Source organism: Vombatus ursinus, unplaced genomic scaffold (assembly GCF_900497805.2).
Source record: "Vombatus ursinus unplaced genomic scaffold, bare-nosed wombat genome assembly UNPS02014832.1, whole genome shotgun sequence".
NCBI classification, from domain to species: Eukaryota; Metazoa; Chordata; class Mammalia; order Diprotodontia; family Vombatidae; genus Vombatus; species Vombatus ursinus.
In genome coordinates, this window is record NW_020954610.1 from 40,713,980 (window position 1) to 40,736,169 (window position 22,190).

The 22,190-nt window shown below is 38.9% G+C and overlaps 1 protein-coding gene across 1 annotated transcript in view; it reads right to left on the reverse strand.

Annotated features, from left to right (window-relative positions):
* PGM5 (phosphoglucomutase 5) overlaps positions 1 to 22,190 on the reverse strand; it is a 214,070-nt gene that overhangs the window by 174,795 nt on the left and 17,085 nt on the right. Inside the window, exons 2-5 of the mRNA XM_027839610.1 lie at positions 13,431 to 13,593; positions 8,191 to 8,337; positions 4,746 to 4,871; positions 2,975 to 3,165 (exon numbers count right to left, since the gene is read on the reverse strand). Coding sequence (XP_027695411.1) covers positions 2,975 to 3,165; positions 4,746 to 4,871; positions 8,191 to 8,337; positions 13,431 to 13,593 — 627 coding nt within the window. The remainder of the gene's footprint in view (positions 1 to 2,974; positions 3,166 to 4,745; positions 4,872 to 8,190; positions 8,338 to 13,430; positions 13,594 to 22,190) is intronic.

Consider the following 22,190-nt stretch of genomic DNA (forward strand, 5'->3'; position numbering starts at 1 on the left):
CTCACAGACACAACTAAATGACTGAACAACAATGTGCCACATACTGTACTAAGCCTGGGATACAAAGAGAGGCAAAAGACAGTCCCTGCCCTCAAGAAGTTCATAATCAAATGGGGGCAACATGTAAATAAATATACACAAAGTAAGATATTATGTGGGTGAGTGTGTGATAAATTGGAAATAGTTAACAGAGGGAAGGCACTGGAATTAAGCATGGTTAGGGAAGGCTTCCTATAAAAGGTGAGATTTTAGTTAGGACTTAAAGGATGCCAGGAAGGTCAGTAGTTGGAGAGGAGTGGGGACAGTATTCCAGGCATGGGGAGCAGCCAGAGAAAATGCCAGAGTGGAGAGATAGAGTACTGCATCAAAGAGTACACACACAGGAGTAAAATGTAAGAAGACTGAAAAAGTAGGATGGGGCTAGGTTATAAAGGGTTTTCTTTGAATGCCCTACATAGCATTTTGTATTTGCTCCTAGAGGCAATAGACAGCCACTGGAGTTTATTGAGTAGAGAGGTAACATGGTCAGACCTGTGTTTTAGGAAAATCACGTTAGTGGCTGAATGGCGAATGGAGTGGAGTGGGGAGAGACTTGAGGAAAGCAGACACACTAGAAGGCTATTACAGGAGTTCACGTGTGAGGTGATGAGGGTCTGCTTTAGAGTAGTGGCAATGTCAGAGGAGAGAAGGTGACATATATGAGAGAAGCTGCAAAGGTGAAATATGTTCATAGCAGCATTTGTTATAGTAGCAAAGAACAAAAAGTAGGTAGGTGCCATTATACGGTGAACAGCCAAATTCTGACATATGACCATAACAAAATATTACTGCACTATAAGGAAATGGTGAATAGGCAGAATTCAGAGAGATATGCAAAGACATAAATGAGCTGATGCTAAGTTAAGTAAGCAGAATCTAGAAAACAATATAAAATAATATAAATAGAAAGAAGGTAGCTGGGTGGTACGGTGGAGAGAGTGCTAAGCCTGAAGTGAGGAAGACTCATCTTTGTGAGTTCAAATCTGGCCTTGGACACTTGCTAGCTTTATGACCTTGGGCAAGTCACTTAATTCTATTTGCCTCAGTTTTCTCATCCCTAAAATGATCTGGAGAAGGAAATCAGCAAACCACTCCTGTATCTTTACCAAGAAAACCCCAAATGGGGTCACAAAGAGTTGAACATGACTGAAACAACTCAATGACAACAAAAGGCTGAAATAACAACAAAAACTGAACACTACATAAATATAATGACCAAGCTTGGTCTCAGAGTTGAAGAATGCACCTCCTTTCCTTTGTTATAGAAATGGGAGACGAGTATGGAATATTGCATATACTGGTCAATGTATTTATTGTTTTGCTTATCTGTAACGTAAACATCAATAAAAATAATCTTAAAAGAAAAAAATCTTTTCAGTGCCTATACAGTGCCATGATTAAATGCTGGGAATTGCCTCAGGCTTTCATTAACTTCCTTTCATATAGGTGCACAGGCACTCCTTTATGTCACCAAGGGCTAAAATAGCAGATTGGAAACATACAATGAAATGACAAGAGCACTGGACTGGGAGGGTGGAGGTTAATCTGCCAATTAATCAGCAAGCATATATTAAATTTGAATGTTTGTCCCAGTTCTGCCAGTACCTAGCCATGAAACCTTGGGCAAGTCACCTAATTTCTCTGAGACTCACTTTCCTCACCTGAAAAACATAGGGTTGTTGTTTTTAAATGTTAACTAAGATTTCTAGCTATTTTATGATTCTCTGGTTGTACCAATGAATGAATGAAAAGCATTTACTATATGCTAAACACTTGGATAAATGCTCCAGATACAAATAGCAAAAGAAGACAGTCCCTGCTCTCAAGGGACTCACAGTCTAATTGGGAAAGATAATACACGTAGGAAAGTTCCTCTCCAAGGTGAATGGAAAAGTCTGAAAGTCCAAAAGGTTCAGTTAGAATGCCAAAAGCAAGACTCAGGAATCCTTAGGCTTCATCACAGTGGCTGTCCCACAAGAATAGCTCGCCACCATTGGCAAGGATGTCATGGTCTCAAAGTCCAAGCAGAGAAGGATTTCTAAAATGTCTTGTCATTGACCCTAAACTAGTCCTTTATACAAAGTAGATAATCAGTGTACAATTTGGAATCAGTGAATGGATACCAAAAGCACTAAGAAATAGATGATTTCTATTCCAATACTTCTTTTTTTTTTCTTTTTTAGGCAATTGGGGTTAAGTGACTTGCCCAGGATCACACAACAAGTAAGTGTCAAGTGTTTGGTCTGAGGTCAGATTTGAATTCAGGTCCTCCTGACTTCAGGGCCTGTGCTCTATCCACTGCACCACCTAGCTGCCCCCTGATGCTTCTTCTAAACACAGAAAAAGCACTAAGCAAAATTTAGCAAAAAATAAATTGAAAAACAATACAATTCAAGTACAGGTCTCCACAAATGCATTTTCTATGTGTGCTGAAGTCACACTCATTAACTCTGGTTACAGTTAGGGTTGTGGGAACATTGATTTAAAGCTAAGAGGCCATCTAGTCCAGAGGTGTCCAGGCCCACAACACTCCTGAGTGCAGCCCAAACTAGATTAAAAAGTCATTGGGAAATATTTTTTTAAAAAATTAAAATTAATAACACATAGATAACATTACTTTTGAAAACTAAGTCAATATGCAGCCTGCAGGGATCCTTATATGTGAATCAGTGACCCCATTTCCATGAGTCTGACACCACCTGATCTCATCCAACCCCTTCCTTTTATAAATGAGGAAACTGAAACCCAGGAAGGTAAATAGTGACTTTTCCAAGGCCACACAAGTTGTAAGTGGCAGATTTTGAACCCAAGTCCTCTGATTCTCAATTTCCTCTGATTCTCAATTCATCAGCCTTTCCACTACACCACAAACACCTGACATTTAAGCATTCTAGTGAATGGTTAGGAGGGGAGAGAACCAGTCCTTCATGCTCACCCCATCAGCATCAAACGCAGCTCCAAAACCATATTCTCCCCCTTTCATTGCCTCCAGAAGGGTGGTTGCATATGTTAGGTTTGGGTCAGGGTGCTGTCCTCCAAAATCTTCCAAAGGAACACAGTTTATTGCAGAATTTGCTGGGGCACCTAGCTCATCACACAGGATTTTCCTTACATAGGGTCCCATAACTGGAAGAAAAGACAGTGCATCACCCAACTTTAAATCTTTGCAGGAGAGTAGAGATCTCTTTGTTCCAGTCACAGACATACACAGTAACCCATTTAAAACCTCAAGAGAAAAAAAAATCCTCTGGTCATAATTCAAAATACAACATAAAGTAAAACATGCAAGTTCCATGACCTTTTTTCCAAAAAAAATCTTTGTGGGCCCACACACAGAGTCTACCAGAAACTGTACTCTAGTGTCCCAGCCTTCAAGAGCCCGTTTTCTTTCATAAGCATGAAGCCTCTCCTGATCCACCCCACCACCACCACCACCAGTTGCTAATGCCTCCCCTCACTATTTTGTATTCAAGTACACTATATTTATTTGTGTTTATTCCGTATGTATTTACATGTACTTATTGACTTCCCTGATTAGATTTTAAGCTTCTTCAGAATAGGGATTATTTCATTCTTTTGCATTTGTATCCAACGAACTGATAGTGCGTGGCACACAGTAAATGCATAATAAATGTTGATTGGTAAAGCAACAGGGTAAAATGAGTAGAGTTCTGAGATTTAGATGTTTGAAAGAATTGCCAGGAATAAGTAGGTTACTTGATGCTAAGGTTGTTTTTCTTTTTTTCTCAAAAGGCTATATGTGAATTTATATAACAAGTACTATGTCTACCAGCTATCTATTTTTATAAATGTACTATGCTTTGCAATATATTTTAATTTTGCATCAATGTGTTTATTTATTGTCTAAACTGTAACATGACATCAATAAAAATAATTTTAAAAGAAAAAATACTTTCAATGCCTGTACAGTGTTATGCTGGCCTCACTATAAAATCAAAACAATTTATAGTCATATGAAAAAATGCTCTAAATCATTATTGATTAGAGAAATGCAAATTAAACAACCTTGAGATAGCATTTTACAAACCTACCAAAATGAAGTTTAACATTCAAAATAAATGTTGAAGAAAGCATGTTTTGGCTTACCCTTTTTTCCCTCTGTAAAGTACAAATCCCACATGATGCTAATTTCCAAAGTGAGCTTCATAAACTTTAGCTCAGACACACAACCCTTCAAATTACCACTGAAAGGGGCTACTGCAGATGAGATTCATGATCAAGCTAGGGGTTGAACTAGGTACCTTTTGAGATATCTTACAACTAACTCTAAGAATATATGATTCTACCTATACAAATACAAAGTGTCCTCAGAGACTTGGAGCAGTACTAAAGCTTAACACTGCCCTAACACATGAGCTTAAGCTGTAAGCTATTAAAGTTTAACATACTCCAAAGACTTTTGGAACACCCTATTCATGCTCAAAAATAAAAAGAATCAAGGACTACAGTTTCATCATATCCACATGTAATAACTTCAAACTCACTTTTCCACACTATTTTCACCAGCATTAGAAGAATGAAACTGGGATACTAAGATCTTCCAGAGCATTCTTCACATTAGAGAATACATACATCATCAGAATGCCAGTGAATCTATTATTCTTCATGATCAGAAGAAAACAAAAAGGACTGTTTAAGAGTCTGAGGGTCCATCTTGACTTCTCTTGCCAAGCCAATGAGCTTACCTCCATGCATAGCATCCACCCGGATCTTAAGTTGATTGGGTCCAGTCAGCAAACTCTTAATGGTGTTAAAGTCAAAGATGGTCCGAAGGAGGTTGAGATAGATGTCCACTGGATCCACTATCTCCACTGAGGGCAGGAAACAAAAGGAAACCATGGTAGTCATCTGTGTGAGTTGCCTGCCCCATTAGACTGTGAGCCCATTGAAAGTAGGCACAACTTTCTTGCCTTCTTAGTATCCCCAGGTCTTAGTAGGGTGACCTGGAACATATCAGGCATTTAACAAATATTTGTCAACTGGACTGGACTTGATTTGACTTGGTAGCTTAAAAATGGACTTGGCCCTGTGGAATCTAGGAGATATTTTCACGCATTTCAGGTAAAGCTCAGCAGATATTTACTAACTGTGTGTCCTTGGTCAAGTTACTTAATTTCTGCCTCAGTTTCCTCAACTATAAAATGGGGATAATAATAGCACCTACCTCCCAGGGTTGTTTTGAAGATAAATGATATATTTTTAAAGTGCTTTGCACAGAACCAGGCATATAGTAGATACTATATAAATGCTAGTTATCATTATTATTGTTGTTGTTGTTATTGTTATTATTATTTCCACATGCACTTTACAAACTAGAACATAATCATGATTTTATAGCATAGCCTCTCAGAGTCAAGTACAGAATAATTATAATAACCAATCTTGATACCAGAAAATAGATAATAAAATATACGGGGAACTATAGGGGCAGAAGAATGTTACATACATTGTCAGATGCCATCACTTTACTGATAAGTTTTTTTTAATAAATTTATTTATTTATTTTTTGTTTTCAATATTCATTTCCATAAGATTTTGAATTCAAATTTTCTCCCCATCTCTCCCCTCCCCCCCAAGATGGCATGTAAATTGTTATAGGCTCAACATATACATTCATATTAAACCTATTTTCACATTAGACATGTTGTAAAGCTGATTAGTTTTTACTAAACTGTTTTTCTTTGCTATAACATAAATGGAAGGGAGGAGGTTGGTGGAGGAATATTTCCAGAAATGACTGTGAGGTTTAAAAAATTGAGAGCATCAATATAAATGATCACAAATAAATAAAATTACCTTTAAAATTATCCATAGGAATAAATTATTCTGAACATAAAATTCTTTTCACCAAGGGGGGAAATCAACCAAGGTTTAAGTCTTTGCTCTGTCCCCTACTGTGTGATCTCAAATCAGTTGCTTCTCTATCTTTTAGACTAGACAATCTCGAAGGTCTCTTTGATGTCAGATATTTTTAACTTATTTTAATTCAAATTATTATATCTATATACTATACAAATATCTTTTCATCTAGTAAAATGAATATTCAGTCAGTCAGTCAATAAGCATGTATTAAACATTTATATAAGCAAGTCATTGTATTAAATATTTGAGGTACAAAGACAAAACAGAAAACTCACACTATCCTCAAGTTACTTGCAGAATATTATATTGTAGGGTTACATTTACACAGATAATTTGAGAAGGGATAAAGAACTACTTCTCTTGGGAGAGGGTACCTAGGCTGAGCCTGGAATAAAACCAAGGTAGAATTGAGAAGGGAGTCCATTCTAAGTATGTGCAGAGGAATGAGAATGAGAGATGGAATGTTGAGTTCAGAGAACACCAGGTAGACTAATTGGTATGGAATCAAAGGTTATGTGAATATGCGAAGGAAATTAATACGAAGTAAATCTAGAAATGCAGCCTGGAGTCAGACTCTGAAGGTCTATAAATGCTAGTCTTTAGGACTTTGTATTTTACCCTGGAGGCCATGGAACCACTGAAGATTTTTGAGTAAGAGAATGACATGGTCAAATTGGTGCTCACTTAAACTATTCTTCTGGAAAATTAAATTAATATATTGGTCAGTTTTTAATTGTTTTAAATAAATATAGATATCACTCTAATTATCTTTGGTTACACAGCAGTATGCTGGTAAATTTTTAACTGGCTCTCCAGAGGGGGGAAAAATATACACACAACACACTTTTAGATTTATTCTGCATTATTTTCTCATTCACTTTCTTAAGTCTAGACAATCCACAAAACAATAAATCAATCTCTGATTTGTAGTGTTTTAAGATTTCTGAGGTGTAAACATTCAGTCCCACTGAAATTTTAACAATTGGCTATCTCCAGCCAATATGAGCAGGCTCCGGCATACCCCTAGCTATGAGGCAGGTGATATGACAAAAAAAAGAGCCTGGCACTAGAATGAAAGTAGCCAAGAAAGCACACTGGAGTCATTGAAAACTGGATGTTTCTCCTCATTGGACAGGTGAGCAGCAAAAGGATTTGGTTGTCTTTTAATTAGTCAGCCCTACAATGAGGTGCTGACTGTTGAGCTCTTAAAACAGCAAGGAAGGTCAGTGCAGAAATTGTTCCAAACATACCTTCCCAAATTCTACTTTGGTGCCAAGGAATCCCTGCCCCCACTCCCTTCTGGTAACTTGAAGCACCTCGGAGCTCAGCTATCTCTAAAGCTGCAGGGCCAGGACAATGGGGCTAAACCTGAGATAAGTGGACCTTGCCAGGTTTTTTTTTTTTAATTGAGAAGAGACAAAAAGCACATCTCCTGTTTTAAAATGCCCACTCTTTCCCAATGGAACAGCCTGAATCTCAAAGTCGACCTTGTTGTGGGGCCTCAGACAACACAAGTATTCAGTTTGGGATGGATTATGTTGCACTGGTAAATCTGACTTCATATTGTTCCCAAGTCATTTTGTCTGAGTACTTTGGCTCTCTGCCTAGATGATAAACAAGGGCAGAAATTTATATTCTTTTGCCTCCACCAGGGTTTCCCACTGTATCTAGGGCCATCTCCAGTCATCCTGACCTGTGGCTTGCCACTGGACCCCAATGACTCTGGAGGAGAAAGTGAGGCTGATGACTTTGCACAGCTTTGCCTCACTTAAATCCAACTCACTTGCAAGTCAAGACATTACCCTCCTGAAGTCATTGGTCCTCTTTGGGAACAAAGTATGAACAACTCTAATCCCACTCAGCCTTGCCTAAGGACATCAATGATTTAATAGTGGTGTCTGAGTTACCTTACTTCTAAAATAAGGGCGCAATTAGGGTTATCAACCAGTTATTGATAGAGGGCTGGGACTGTGGTCAGAAGGACCTGAGTTCAAATTTAGCTTGTCTAACCTTGGGCAAGTCATTTTACTTTTGTCTGACTCAGTTTCCTCAACTGTAAAATGAGGATAATAATAGCACCTGCCTACCTACCAGGGTTGTTGAAAGGATCAAATGAGATAATATTTGTAAATAGCTTAGATCAGTGCCTGGCACACATTAACCATCTCTGACTTAGTTTCCCACATAGTAATGATTCCAAAACAGTCCTAGTACCCACGATCTGTAGACTTGCTATGCCATATCATTTGAATTTCAGGTTACTGTTACCTCTGAAGGGTTTGAATTTGTTCTCCAAATCAAATTCTTGTCTTCCTAGTCGAGATAAGTCAATTCGGAGATCCGGACAGATGGCATACTCCTCAATTGTTCTGCTGATCTGGTAGATCTTATCTGAAACTATATCTGGTGCAGGACCTAAAATTAAAAAGACCATGTGCACACACACACATACATACACACAAACAGACACACACACACACACACACACACACACACACACACATACACAGAGTTTAATTACAGAAGCAATAGTTTCCCTCCCCCAACCAGCAAAGAAAATGATTCATTTGTCCTCTTTCATACTCAACAGAAAATTACTCAAATAGCCTCTGCTTTTCTGATGTCCAAATCCATGTTAGCAAGAATATGGTACTTCAGATTAATAGCCCACATGTTTGGGGAATTTTTGCTTGTGGTGGGTTTTTTTAAATTTTTTAATTTTCCACCTTATTTTTTTAAATTTCCAAATTTTAAATTGTCTTCACATGTAATTGGCAAAAACAAAATACTGTTTTTTAAAAAAAGAACATGAAAATTTGCTTCTACTATACTCTGGACTTGGAGTCAGGTTGGTGTGAGATCACACATGATATCTTGGCTTGCTTATGAATTGGATTTAAGTAAAGCAGAGTTGTGCAACTTCATCAGCCTCACTCTCTCTTCCTGAGTCATTAAAGTCCAGTGGCAAAACAAAAGGCAAGATGACTGACAATGGCCTGGGATGCCATGGATGGCCTTGGCATCTTTGACATCTGAGCAAGCTCGAAGGGCTCCACATCACCTGCTTCAGCCACCTTCATGGCCATTGGAACAAATTGTTCCCATCTACCCATTCCACCAGAGGAGGTCTTCACACACTTGGGGTAGAAATTCTCCCAACTCACCGGCCGGTTTGAGGCCTGTTGGTTCCCTCAACCTAGATTTAGCCCATCTGCCAAGATGGCTGTACCAGGGTGTGGCTCTATGCACACTATAGCTTCTTGGAGTCACAGGTGAAAGCTGGGTGACAGGTGGATACCAAAGGCAGATGAGCGGTCCTTAAAAGGGCTCAGCAAGTCCTCACTAGCACTAGAGATGCGAGTCCTCCCTAAACACCCTATACACCCCTAGAGTCAGGCAGATGTGGTTTCAAATCCTGTTTCTAATACTTATTGACTTCCTCATCATAGGCAAGTCTCAACCTCTCTGAGCCTTAATCTGTGGAAAATAATGCCTGTAATATCTACCTTTCAGAGTTGTTGTGCAGCTCCAAAAACATAATGTATGACAAATGCTTTGCAAACTTTAAGGTCCTATATGAATGTCAATTGTTATTTTAAAACATGCTTATTTTTATTGAAGGAATATCAAGCCTATAACTAGTTGCTTTCTAAGTATAAGCCTTACCTTACATCCTCAAGAAAATATAGAGCAGAGACCATATTTTATACTTCTAAAAATTCCTGGCCAGCACCTAGCACAGTACTGAGCACTTAATATTTGATGAACCAAAGAAGCCAACCTCAATACATTATGTAAAGAATGTTACAAGATTAAGATCTCATTTTACAAAAAGGGAAACCGAGGCCCAGTGAGAGGCTAAGTGACTTGCCCAAAGTGGCACAGGTAGTAAAACTCAGACCCTGTGAATGCAAATCAAGTAAGTACTCTTTATGCTGTACCATGATGATGCTGGTTTGTTGACCAAGATACTACTTGAGCTGGTTACCAACACAGGAAAACTGAGGAAGCCAGAAAACAAGTCCCAATTCCTCTTCCTTACTCTATTCCTTTTTTTTCTTTGCAAAATTGGAAAAGTGTGTTGGGGTTTCTTTGTTTATGTGTTTGTTTTTGTGGTTGCTGGATAAGAGAATGTATTAATCTCTCCCTGGCCCCTACCCAATATACTGTGTTCTTTGGGATGATCCATGCTTTTAAAAAATATTTTTGGCTGAATATTGATGCCAAAGTCACGACCGATTTCTCATACCCAGAGTAGGATTAGCAGAACAGTGCAAGCTGTACATATTTGTACGATGTTATGAGTAATGTTTGTGGACTAGACATACTTGGGAGGCTCCAGGCCTCACATTCTATGAGTCTTTTATTGTTCTGTAGAGACCCTTCTGACATTATGGATTTATCAGTGTAGGTGTTACTTCCACTGACCCAGATAACAACCCCTTTGTAACTTAAAGAGATTCTAGGGCCAAAAAAATTTCATAACTGTGTAACCAAACTGGCAATGGATTTCTCTGAATTTCCCTAGTCTAGTTCTCACACAACAACATTTTGTCTACTACCCAGCCCTTATCCAGTCTTTCCAGCTTGGTAAAACCAGCCAGCCCTTGTATTCTTTTGGCAAAATCTTTAATTACTTAGGGTTATTTTCTTCCACATTGCAATGAGGCATTAGATTAGACTGGGTAGTTGAGGAATGTTCTAGCTAACAGTCACTAACCTTGACCTTTCTGCTACCCTCATCACCTGCTTTCAGTGCTCCCATATCCAAATTATCAAGCCTTCCTAGGGAAAATCACAAAAACCTTCAGGTTGGGTACACTATAAATTCATACTATTTAACCCACTGAGACCTCTGTGATCCTAATTCATTCACTCAAACATTAAGCACCTACTGTGTGAAAAGTATTGTACTAGGTCCTGGAGGTTTAAAGAATTTTTTTTCAAAAGGTACCAACCTCAAGTAGGTAGTATTTGTTGTTGAGTCATTTCAGTTATGTCTGACTCTTCATGACCCTATTTGGGGTTTTCTTGGTAAATATATTGGAATGGTTTGCCATTTCCTTCTCCATATCATTTCATAGATGAGGAACCGAGCCAAACAGGATTAAGTGACTCATGCAGGGTCACATATCTAGTAAGTATCTGAGTCCAGATTTGAACTCACAAAGATGAGTGCTCTTGACTTCAGGCCTGACACTCTCACCACTGTGCCACCTAGCAGCCCTAGTAAGCATTGCTGACTCTCAGAGCTAACCTTGCTTCTTAATTTACCGAGAAGATTAAAGTCATCTGACAAACTCCTACAATTTCTCTCCTATCCACCTCAAAATTTCTCTACATTGTCATCTAACTCCTCTTCTTTCCAAGATTAAGCCCACCCCAACCTCTGTTTTGACCCTATCCCCCTGCCTCCAATGAGGTCTTGCTTCATCAATTATGCTCTTTCCTAGATCTTCAACCCAAGAGCTCTTAACCTAAGACCCTTGAAGTTGGTTTTTTAAAATATATTTTTAAACTTTGTTTCAATATATTCAGTATGTTCACAATCCTACATATGTTTGTATGTATGTATATACATATATTTATGCATTTAAAAACATTATTCTGAGAAGAGCTCCATATACTTTGCCATCCTGCCAAAGGGGTCCATGACATGAATTTTTTAAAAAAGTTAAGCACTTACTTTAACCACTCTTTCACTAGCTCCTTACCTTCTAACTGCAAGCAGACATACTCAGGTCTCTTCTATTCATATTGGAGGGAAAAATACCTTCTCCCAACCCTGCTGCCTCCTCAAACTATTATTCAATCTTGCCTTTCTTTTATTGCCAAACTCCTAGAAGGATCTATACTTATTGTCCCCACTTCCTTACAATGCATTCATATCTGAATTCTTTGTAATCTTGTCTCTGTCCCCACTCGTTGTTTGAAACTACTTTCAACTTATCCTAAATTATAAATCTCAGTCTTTCTCCTCATTTTTTTCTGATGTATTTGACATTGTCATGATCCTCCAAATCCCCCTTTGATACTTATTCATCCTTAGGTTCTTCTGGCCCTGCTGTCCTAATTCTTCTACCATTGTGGCTATTGTTCTGTCTCAAATGATTCCTCTTCTGTTGTCCATTAATTATTGGCTATCCCCAGGTTCTATTCTTGGCTTAAGTCTCCTTCCTCTCCATCCTCTCTTTCCCATGATGATTTCATTCACTCCTACATCTTGTTATCACTTTTATGTGGATGAATCTCAAATCTCTACCTCTACCTGAATCTCACTCAAGTGCTCCAGGTTCAGCACTTCAAGGGCCTTTTGAACAGCTCTACCTAGATATCCCATATGTTCCTCAAATTCAACCTTTCCAACACTTAATTAATCATCTTCCTTTTCTAAAAGATTTCTCCTATGGCCCTCATTTCTGTTAAGAACACCATCCTCCTCCTAGCCACCCAGGCCCCAAATCTCACAGTCAGCTTTGATCCCTCCCACAACTTCTAAGTATACTTATGACATCCTATCTGTTCTTCTTTTTTGAAGTATCTCACAAATATCCTTTCTTTTTCATTGTCTTTATCATCACCCTAGTTCAGGTCACTTTCAAGGTCTTCAGAGTGCTTTCAATGATCTAATACATACATACATATTATATATATATATGCATATATATATATATATATATATATATATGTATATAGGGAGGGAGGGAGGGAGAAGTGATCCTGAACAAGTCATTGAATCTCTTTAGTCTCTGGTTTCCTTATTTGTAAAATGAAGGGTTCAAACTCTATAAAGAGTTCTTAATCTGGGGTTCATGGATTTTTTCAAATGTTTTGATGATTGTATTTCAATATAGTTTCCTTTGTAATCATTTATACATTTAATGACATTATTCTTGAGAGTCCATAGGCTTTACCAGATTGCCAAAGGGGTCTATGATACAAAAAAGGTAAAGGACTCCCATACTAGGTGATCTCCAAAATCCCAGCTCTAAAATTATATGAACCTATAATTCTATTAAGAATCTCCCCCATTTTTGTCTGTTTTCTTTCACAACATAACTAATATGGAAATGTGTTTTACATGACTGCACATGTATAACCTATATCAAATTGTTTGCCTTCTCAATGAGATGGGGAGGGGGAAAAAGGGAGGAAGAAAAATGGGAGCTCAAAATTTCTAAAAGTGATTGTTAGAAGTTGTTTTATGTATAATTGAAAAAATAAAATATTTTCAAAAGAATGTTAAAATAATAATTTTTAAAGATGAAAAAGAAATTTTAAAAAAAGAATCTTCCTCATTATATTGTGAGCTTTTTGAGGGCAAGGATTGTGTTTTAACCTCTCTTTATATCCCCAGTACTTAACATAGTACTAGGCATATCATAGGTACTTAATAAATGCTTGGTGACCAACTATTAAGGGGAAAAGAGGTAAGTGGGTATTATGTCAACCCATTTCACAATATTTCAGATGTATAAATGTGTTCCATTTATTTTAAGTCTACCTACCTCCATTAGAAACATTAAACTTGACTCCAAACTCTCCTCCTGGTCCTCCAGGGCAATGACTGGCAGTAAGAATGATTCCACCAGCTGCTTTGATCTTCCTGATAATACACGAAACCGCAGGCGTGGACAAAATGCCATTCTGGCCAATGATCAGCCGACCGATCTAAACCAACCAAAGAAAAATCAGCCAAGGTGAATGAGTCTGAAAGTAATTAAACCATGAAGATTCACATTCAGTAATAGCCAGAAATCTCTGGGCATAGGACTATTTGGGTGAAGTCCTACTGTTGCTAAGTCAGGAACCCAAAAAGTCAGGGGAAAGAGCACCAGATCTGGAATCAGAGGACATGGGAACAAATCCCACTTTGAGACAAATCCCACCTTTCATGCTTGCTATCAGTTGAACTTGAACAAGATACTTAACCTCCTAAGGCTCCTTTCTTCATTTGTAAAATGAGAGATTTAATACATGAAAGAGTATTCTAAATAACAAACAGTGATAGAAATACAATCCAAATGATTGACGTTTCATTTCAAAATTGATAAAGATTAGGAATAGTCATTGTTAGACTACAGAAAGAGAGCCACCCTAATACACTATTGGTGGAGCTGAAAATTAGCCCATCCATCCTGGAAAGCAATTTAGAATCATACCAAGAAAGTGACTAAAGTGTCCATATTATTTTTTTTCTTTGACTCAGAGATGTTGTTGCTAGGTATTTATCATACTTTCCCCAAAGAGGTCAAAGATAGAAGGAAAAGTCCCATATATACCAAAATATTCATGGTACCACTTTTTATGGTCACAAAGAACTAGAGGGGGAAAGGTAGATTTCTACTTATTGGTGAATGGCTACACAAATTGTGGTACATGTATGTAATGGAATATACTATACCATAAGAAGCAAAGAATATGAAGAATTCAGAGAAGCTTTGGAAGAACTGTATGAGCTGATGAAGAGTGAAGTTAACAGAACCAGGAAAACAATGGAGATGAAAAAGAAAAAAATAAACCCTGAATACCATATAATTATAGTAAGCCTAGCCCTGGAGAAGAACTTAGAAAATTGCATCTCCCTACAGAGGTAATAGACTATGGGTGTGGAATATTACCTATGTTGTCAGATTCAGGTAATGAATTGTTTGACTTTCCTGAGCTACTTTTTTCCCTCTTTTTTCTTTGGTTATAAGGGATAAATCACTAGGTAGGAAAGAAAGAGAAATGTTTTAGAAAATAAAGGCAATCCTAAAACAAAAGACATCAATAAAAATGTTAGTGAAGTGGTTAGGATAGATGGACTCTAAGGTCCTCCCAACTAGATCCTTTGATCTAGGACCTCAACCATCTTCTTGTCTCTCACCCTGTCCCTTCACCCTTTGGACTCATAGACTTAGCCCACACAGCTCTGAAACACCATTGCTGGGGTCCATGCCATCCTAAATGTTAAATCCCTTACATGGCCTACTACATCTATCCAGCCCCATCTATGCTTCACTTCAATCAGCACCCTCTAGGAACTATCTTCTTTTTGCCATCCCCTCCCAACTTTCCAGTTTTAAAACTATAATCATATAAATTCTCTTGTAAGATATAGCACCTTATGGTAAGTTGTGTCCATAAGAATTATTTAAATGTACATACACACATCATGAGTGGCATAGATAGAAATGATCTTACCTGTTTCTATGGAGAGGAAGAGAGCCAAGGAAGTAGGGGAGGGGTTGGAGGAAGGAGGCAAGTCCCAGATTCTGGGCACTATTTTATCTTGTCTCAGAGGGATATCGAGCTAGATTTATATTTATCTGCCCCCTGAAACATCTATGATACAGGGGTACAAATCTGAGTTTAGAAGGAAAATCTGGTCTGTCTTAAGGGGGAAAGTGGCCCTTAGCTTATTCTTGATATTTTAACTCCTTCCCACCAAATGCTAATTACACAAAAGACCATTACAAATAGCTACCAATGGGGCAGCTAGGTGGCGCAGTGGAAAGAGCACCAGCCTTGGAGTCAGGAGGATCTGAGTTCAAAGTCTTAGACATTTGACAACTAACTAGCTGTGTGACCCTGGGCAAATCACTTAACCACATTGCCTAGCCCAAAACAAAACAAAACAATACAAAACAAAACAAAAAACAACAACAACCAAATAGCTATCTTTGAGTAAATCCATTATCCAAACAAATAGAAATTGGAAGACTTGCACAGACTCTAGAATATACTAGAAAATGCACAAGAGTGAATGAGCTCTTTAGCCGGGAGGGAGGTGAAATCTCAGCTCAAATCAGAAGAGAAAAAGCACTCTTCTCCAGGGGAGGTTCATTCTAACAGTCTATAGAATTTTAAGCCAATCCAGAGAAATGATGGGTCTTGCTTCCCATAAGTGTTTGCTCTTTTCAGTATTTGCCTCCTTAGAGGCAAATATGTTTCATTTTGCTCAGTCTTCTTTCCATCAATAAATAATCATGTCTCTCTCTGTATACATGGCAGCTCCCCAAGCTTAGTTGGAAGCCTTTTTTTACACTTATATTGTTTCCTGGAAAAGGTAGGTCAATCTATACCCCTAGGGCTCCACTCATCCCATAAATTTTCCAAACTAAAATACTCTTCTCTGACCACCATTTCCCTATATGTGTTATCTACCACTATTTGTGTATAAATAAGCTCCTTGAGGGCAACAAATTATTTTGATTTTTTTAGATTGGTTTGGTATCCCTAGCACCTAGCACAATGCTTAGCCCACAGTAAACACTTAATTTTTTTTTCTGTTCATTCATCCTGTGGTTCTAATCTACTGTCCTCTATATCCGACATAGATTCAGTTCAGCCTCATTTATTTTCAGTGGTTGAATATCTCTGCTTTCAATGGTTAAATACCTAGAACCTTTAAGGACTCAACATTGTATTGGCCCTCATCTGAGCATGCAATTACATAAACTAAAAATAAAAGAATCGGCCAATAAGCATTTACTAGGCACCTCAAGGTCCAGGCATTATGCTAGGTGCTAGAGGTACAAAGACAAAAGTAGAACAGTCCCTGCCCTCAAAGAACTTATTTTCCATAATGGGGGGAAAACAACATACATATATATAGGTATATGCAAAACACAAAGTAACAGATTCAAAGTTACCATGAGAGAAAGACATTAGAGCTGAAGAGACCAGAAAAAGTCTGATGTGGACTATAAGAGTTGAACTAAGTCTTGAAGGAAACCAGAGATTCAAAGAAGCAAAAGTAATGAAGACATATAATCATAAGGAACAGCCAATGCAAAGGTAAAGAGATAGGAGATAGTGTTGTGTGTGAAGAATAGCAAGAAAGCCAGTATGGGTAGGCCACAAGGTGGGTAAATGAGAGTAATATGTAATAAAGCTTGAGAGGACCTAAGTTCAAATCTGACCTCAGACACTTACTAGTTGTGTGACCCTGGGCAAATTATTTAACACTGATTACCTAAAAAAAAAGAAAGAAAGAAAGAAAGAAAGAAAGAAAGAAAGAAAGAAAGAAAGAAAGAAAGAAAGAAAGAAAGAAAGAAAGAAAAGAAAGAAAAAAAGGTCAGCTTCACCCAGCCATCATTACCATGTGACATTGCTGCACCCCTTGAATTAGAGCTGTAGGTATCATGCCCTGGAAGGGTTATGACACTTAGCTTTAGAACCCCTACTGGGGTCCTACTGTCCTGACAAGTGAGTATGTGAACATAAACTGACATAGCCCACTATATCCAACAGGCCCAAACCTTCTGACCATGTTTCACTCTGGCCATCTTCCTGCTATACCATTCCGGTGCCATGGCCCAGACCTCTTTCCACCTTTTGCTCTGGGAATACAAATCAAATCATACTACCATGCCTTCTAAGACGGCATGTCAATCACTTGCCCTGTAACTCCATTCACCATCCCTGTGACTTCCCAGATCAAAATACTCTGCCCTAGTCACCATTCCTCACTATATGTTGTCTCCCCCTTTAGGATGTAAGCTCCTGGAGGGAGTTTGCCTCAATGTTTTAGTTACATCTCCAGGCTTAGCAGAGTACCCGACATATAGTAAGCATTAAAATGCCTTTTCATTCATTGATAGGGTCAGATTGTAAAGAGTTTTAAATGCCCAACAAAAGAGTTTATATTTGCTCCAGGGGTAATAGAGAGTCACTGGAGCTTATTGAGTAGTGGGGAGTGTCATGGTCAGACCTGCACTTTAGGAAAATCATTTTGGTGGTTAGATGGAGGATAGACTGGGGTGGGTAGACATTTGAGGCACAGAGACTAATTAGGAGACAATGAAATAGCCCAGGCAAGGCCCTAAACCAGGATAGTAGCTGTGTGAGTGAAGAGAAGAGGCTGAGAATTAGAAACCACGAGATTTGGCAACTGCCATCATACCCCTAGACACTCCTCCTTTCACTGCCTTCTCTCTCCCTCACCAATGACTAGATTTCTAATATAGCACCATCACTTGAGACAAAGGCTTTTAATACATATTTAAACGATCCCTGGAAGAATAACTACTCCACAATCAGGAATTCTGGACTGGATTTCTGCTGCTGAATATCAGAGGCAATCAGTGACATGTGGTGATATTGTCCAGTCATCCTAAACAATGGTCCCAAGAGCAACATGGGTGTGGCAAGCATATTTCTATAACTGCAAAACAGAAATCTGGCAAAGATAAGAAAACAATCCTGTATCATAGCTCATGACTTGACATGTTTTGCTTTAAAGCAGAGATCAGCAGCCCCCAGTCCCTTGGCCAGACCTAACCAGAGGAGCAATGGCATCCCAGTGGCTTTTGGCCCCACCCCCACCCCAGAACTATTAAGTCTACACTGAGGCAGAAAACGGGCTAAACTGAATGACGTAAGACCAGGAGAAGGTCCTGCACTGAGATGCCGGCAGCAGGCTACTCTGCCCAATTTGCACTACACAGGAGGCTGGCCCTTTGAAGAAAAAGGATTGTTATCTCCTGTTTTCATAAAGTTATAGTAGCTTGCTGGCCCAGTTCTGAAGCATTCTGTGCCAATTTCAAAACTTCTACTGAGAGGATTATATAGGGCAGATAGGTGGCTCGGTGGATGGAATGTTGGGTCTGGAGTCAGGAGGGCTTGAGTTCAAATCCAGCCTCAGACACTTAGCTAGCTATGTGACCCAGGGTAAGTCACTTAACCCTGTTTACCTCAATTTCCTCACCTGTAAAATGAGTTGGAGAAGGAAAACTACAGTATCTTTGCTGAGAAAACCCCAAATGGGGTCACAAAGTGTTGGACACGTTGAAAGACGACTCAACAACAACAAAACTGAGAGGTTTGTACCTGTGCCTCAGTTTTCACAGACACACTATAGAATTAATCAAAGTCTTCCCATCTCTACGCCCCCACAATGGCTCTCCCCTAGGCCTGGAATGCTCTCGCTCTTTAACCCAGCCTTATGGAGTACCTCTCTTCCCTTAAGACGCAGTCAGGCACCATCTTCTACATGAATTCTTTCCTCATTTCCTCAACTTCTAGTGCCCTCCCTCCCAAACTACCTTGTATGTATATCTGTATTCATTCTATATATATTTATTCTGCATATGCTTATGTATGTACTTGTTGTCTATCCTATTAGAAAACAATTGCTTGAGAGTAGAGACATTTTAGTTCTCTATAGTTGTATCTCCAGTGTCTAGCACAGTGCCTGATGCATAATGTTGTTGTTGTTCAGTCATGTCCAATAACTCTACATGACTCCATGGACCATAACATGGCAATGATATCCATGGGGTTTTCTTGGCAAAGATACCACAGTGGTTTGCCATTTCCTTCTCCATTGGATTAAGGCACACAGGGGTTAAGTGACTTGCCCAGGGTCACACGGTTAGTGTCTGAGGCTAGATTTGAACACTGGTCTTCCTGACTCCAGGCCCAGCAATCTTTCTACTGAACCACAAAGCTTCCCTTCCTGATGCATAATAGGTGCTTAATAAATATTTGTCGGTTAACTGAAGAAAACATTAGAAGGTATATTACAACCTTTAATTAAAAACAATTAAAATTGAGTCCTTAAGGAACAAATATTTAGTTCATTTGTGAATACATATTCTCTTCCCAATCAAATGGAGGAAAAAGGGGGAACTGCACACATAAAGCAAGATGTATTGAAGGGAGCACTGAATTAGCAATTAGGAGGCCTGTACTCCCTGGTCTCTGCTGTGGTGTTTACCAACCATGTGACCTTGAGTCAGTCATAACATCACTGGGCCTGATTTTCCTCATCTGCAAGAAAGAGGAGATTGAACTATATTGTCTGTAAAGTACCCTTCACTTCTTATATCTGATGATTTTGGAGTCAGTACCAACATGCCCTTGCAGTATTCAATATGTCCTGAAGAAATTCATAAACCATATACTAGAGAACCAGGATTGAGGAGTAAGCTAGGTGATGCCCCTTCCCACTACCTTCACCACAGTGGTGGCTAGTAATATCCTACAGTGATGTACATAGCCCCACCCAGTTGCTTTAGTGAGATTCTATGAGATTTGAGAGATAATCAGAGAGAAACTAAGGGGCTTTGTGAGTTCCTGAAAAAGAGACCACTGGAACAATGGAAAGATTATTGAATCTGGAATTCAAATCCTACTTCTGATGCTTCCTAGCTGTGTGACCTTAGATAACTTAATCTCCTAGTATCTCAGTGTCTCCAACTGTAAAATGGAGGGGGGAGTGACCTAGAGGGCCTCTGAGGTCCTTTCCAGATCTGGATCTATGATGTCATGCTCTTATGATCCAGGTATCTGACAGTCAGAAGAACTTGTCTAGCATTGATTTGGTCTTTATGTAACTTTGTTTTGTTTGGGTTTTTTTTTTTAATTTTTTGAGCTACATGCTTACATGAGGAGTTGGTATCAGTATACAAGATGGCACTAAGTAGTCATTTCCCCAGGTTTTTTGGATGTGGGCTGCAGGCCAATAGGAAGAAATTCCCCAAAATGAACCAGACTCTTTGGGTTCTGTTACAAGCATTCCAGGTCTACTCTATGACTGGGCTAAGATCGATTGTGCTCTCCTTCTTTCTTTATTTTTTTTTAAGATAATTTTCTCACTGAACAGAGAAGTGAGAATTATGAGTTTTGAGTGCTCCATATTTACTGCTTTCTGACTTATACCTCTTAGAGAAGACATTTCTGTTTCCCTTAGTGTTCTCCTCCTAGAATTATTTCATGTTTATTTGTCTTTTTATGTGTTGCATGTCCCAAAAAAATGTGAGCTTTTTGAAGGTAGGGGACTGGTTTTTTTTTTTGTTTTAGTTTGGTTTTGCACTCCTCCCCTCTTGTGCCTAGCACAGTGTCAAGCATATTTTAGGTGTTTACTAAATGTTTCTTGAATTGTTGAAGAAGTATCCATCAGCACAAATATGTCAACAAGTTTAAAATGATAAAAGAGGTCACCTTGCCCCCTCCCCCATGACATAGGCAGTCTGCACTTAACACATTCTAGAAAGATGAGGTTCCATTGAATTTCTTAAATATCTCCCCAGAAAGATCTCTCTGTCTCTGTCTCTGTCTGTCTGTCTGTATCTCTCTCTCTCTCTCTCTCTCTCTCTTTCTCTCTCTCAAATCTGGCCTCAGAAACTTAGTAGCCGTGTGAACCTGGTCAAATCATTTAACTTCTTTCTGTCACAGTTTCCCCATTTGTAAAATTGCGGTAATAATAGCATCTACTTCACAGGGTTGCCATGAGAATCAAATGATATATTTGTAAAGCACTTTGCAAAACCTTAAAGCACTATGCTAGCTATCATCATCATCACCACCATCAGCACCATTGGCATCATCATAAACAAATTTTCCATTAGGAAGATCTGTTTTAGGGCTAGATAGAAATATAAACATACAATCCCAGTATTAATGTCTGTCTTGGACAGTGTTTATTCTCTCTGTGCTGTGGGTGGTATTAGTTTCCACTATCAATTTTTTTAAGTTCCCTATCTCTCTGTCTCTCTCATTCTCTCTGTCTCTATCTCCATCTCTCTGTCTCTGTGTATGCGTGCATTTCCCTCTCTGTCTCTGTCTGTCTCTCTACCTCTCTCTGTCTCTGTGTGTCTGTGTCTTTCTGCCTCTTTCTCTCTCTGTCTTCTCTTATTGTCTCTGGACTCTCTGTTTCTCAGTCTCTGTTTCATTGTCTCTGCCTATCTGTTTCTCTCTGTGTCTCTCTCATTATTTCTGTAACTCTGTCTTTCTGTGTTTCCCTCTCTGTCTCTCTATCTCTCTGTGTCTATCTCCTTCTCTCTCTCTCTTTCCCTCAAAAAGAGATCACCTGCCCAGATCACCCACCAAACTCTTCCCAAGCTGTTTAGAAAGCAGTTAGTATCCATTTGCTCAACCTGCCAAATGTGCTACTTCTACACACACACACACACACACACCACTGCCTTCAATTTATGCCACAGATACTGGGGAAATACCTCTGGGAATCAAAGATTTACAACTCAGCAAGATTTGCAACAACTCACTGTTATTTATGACGGCAGAGTGGTGCCTTGAGTATTATATTCCCCATCAGTGTCTGTCACTTTGCCTTCAAGAGTTCCTATTAGAAAAAGACCATGAGTCCTACCCAAACTTTCAGCTGGGCTGCAGCAGTAATTACCCTAACAAAGGTCCTGCCAGAATCCCCGTAAGCACTGGGAGCTCGGGCAGCTGTACATTTTTAGACATTTCAGCAGCTTAGCATGGAGTCACTTAGCTTCTTCTGGGCCCATTCCTCTCAGTAATCTCTCACATGT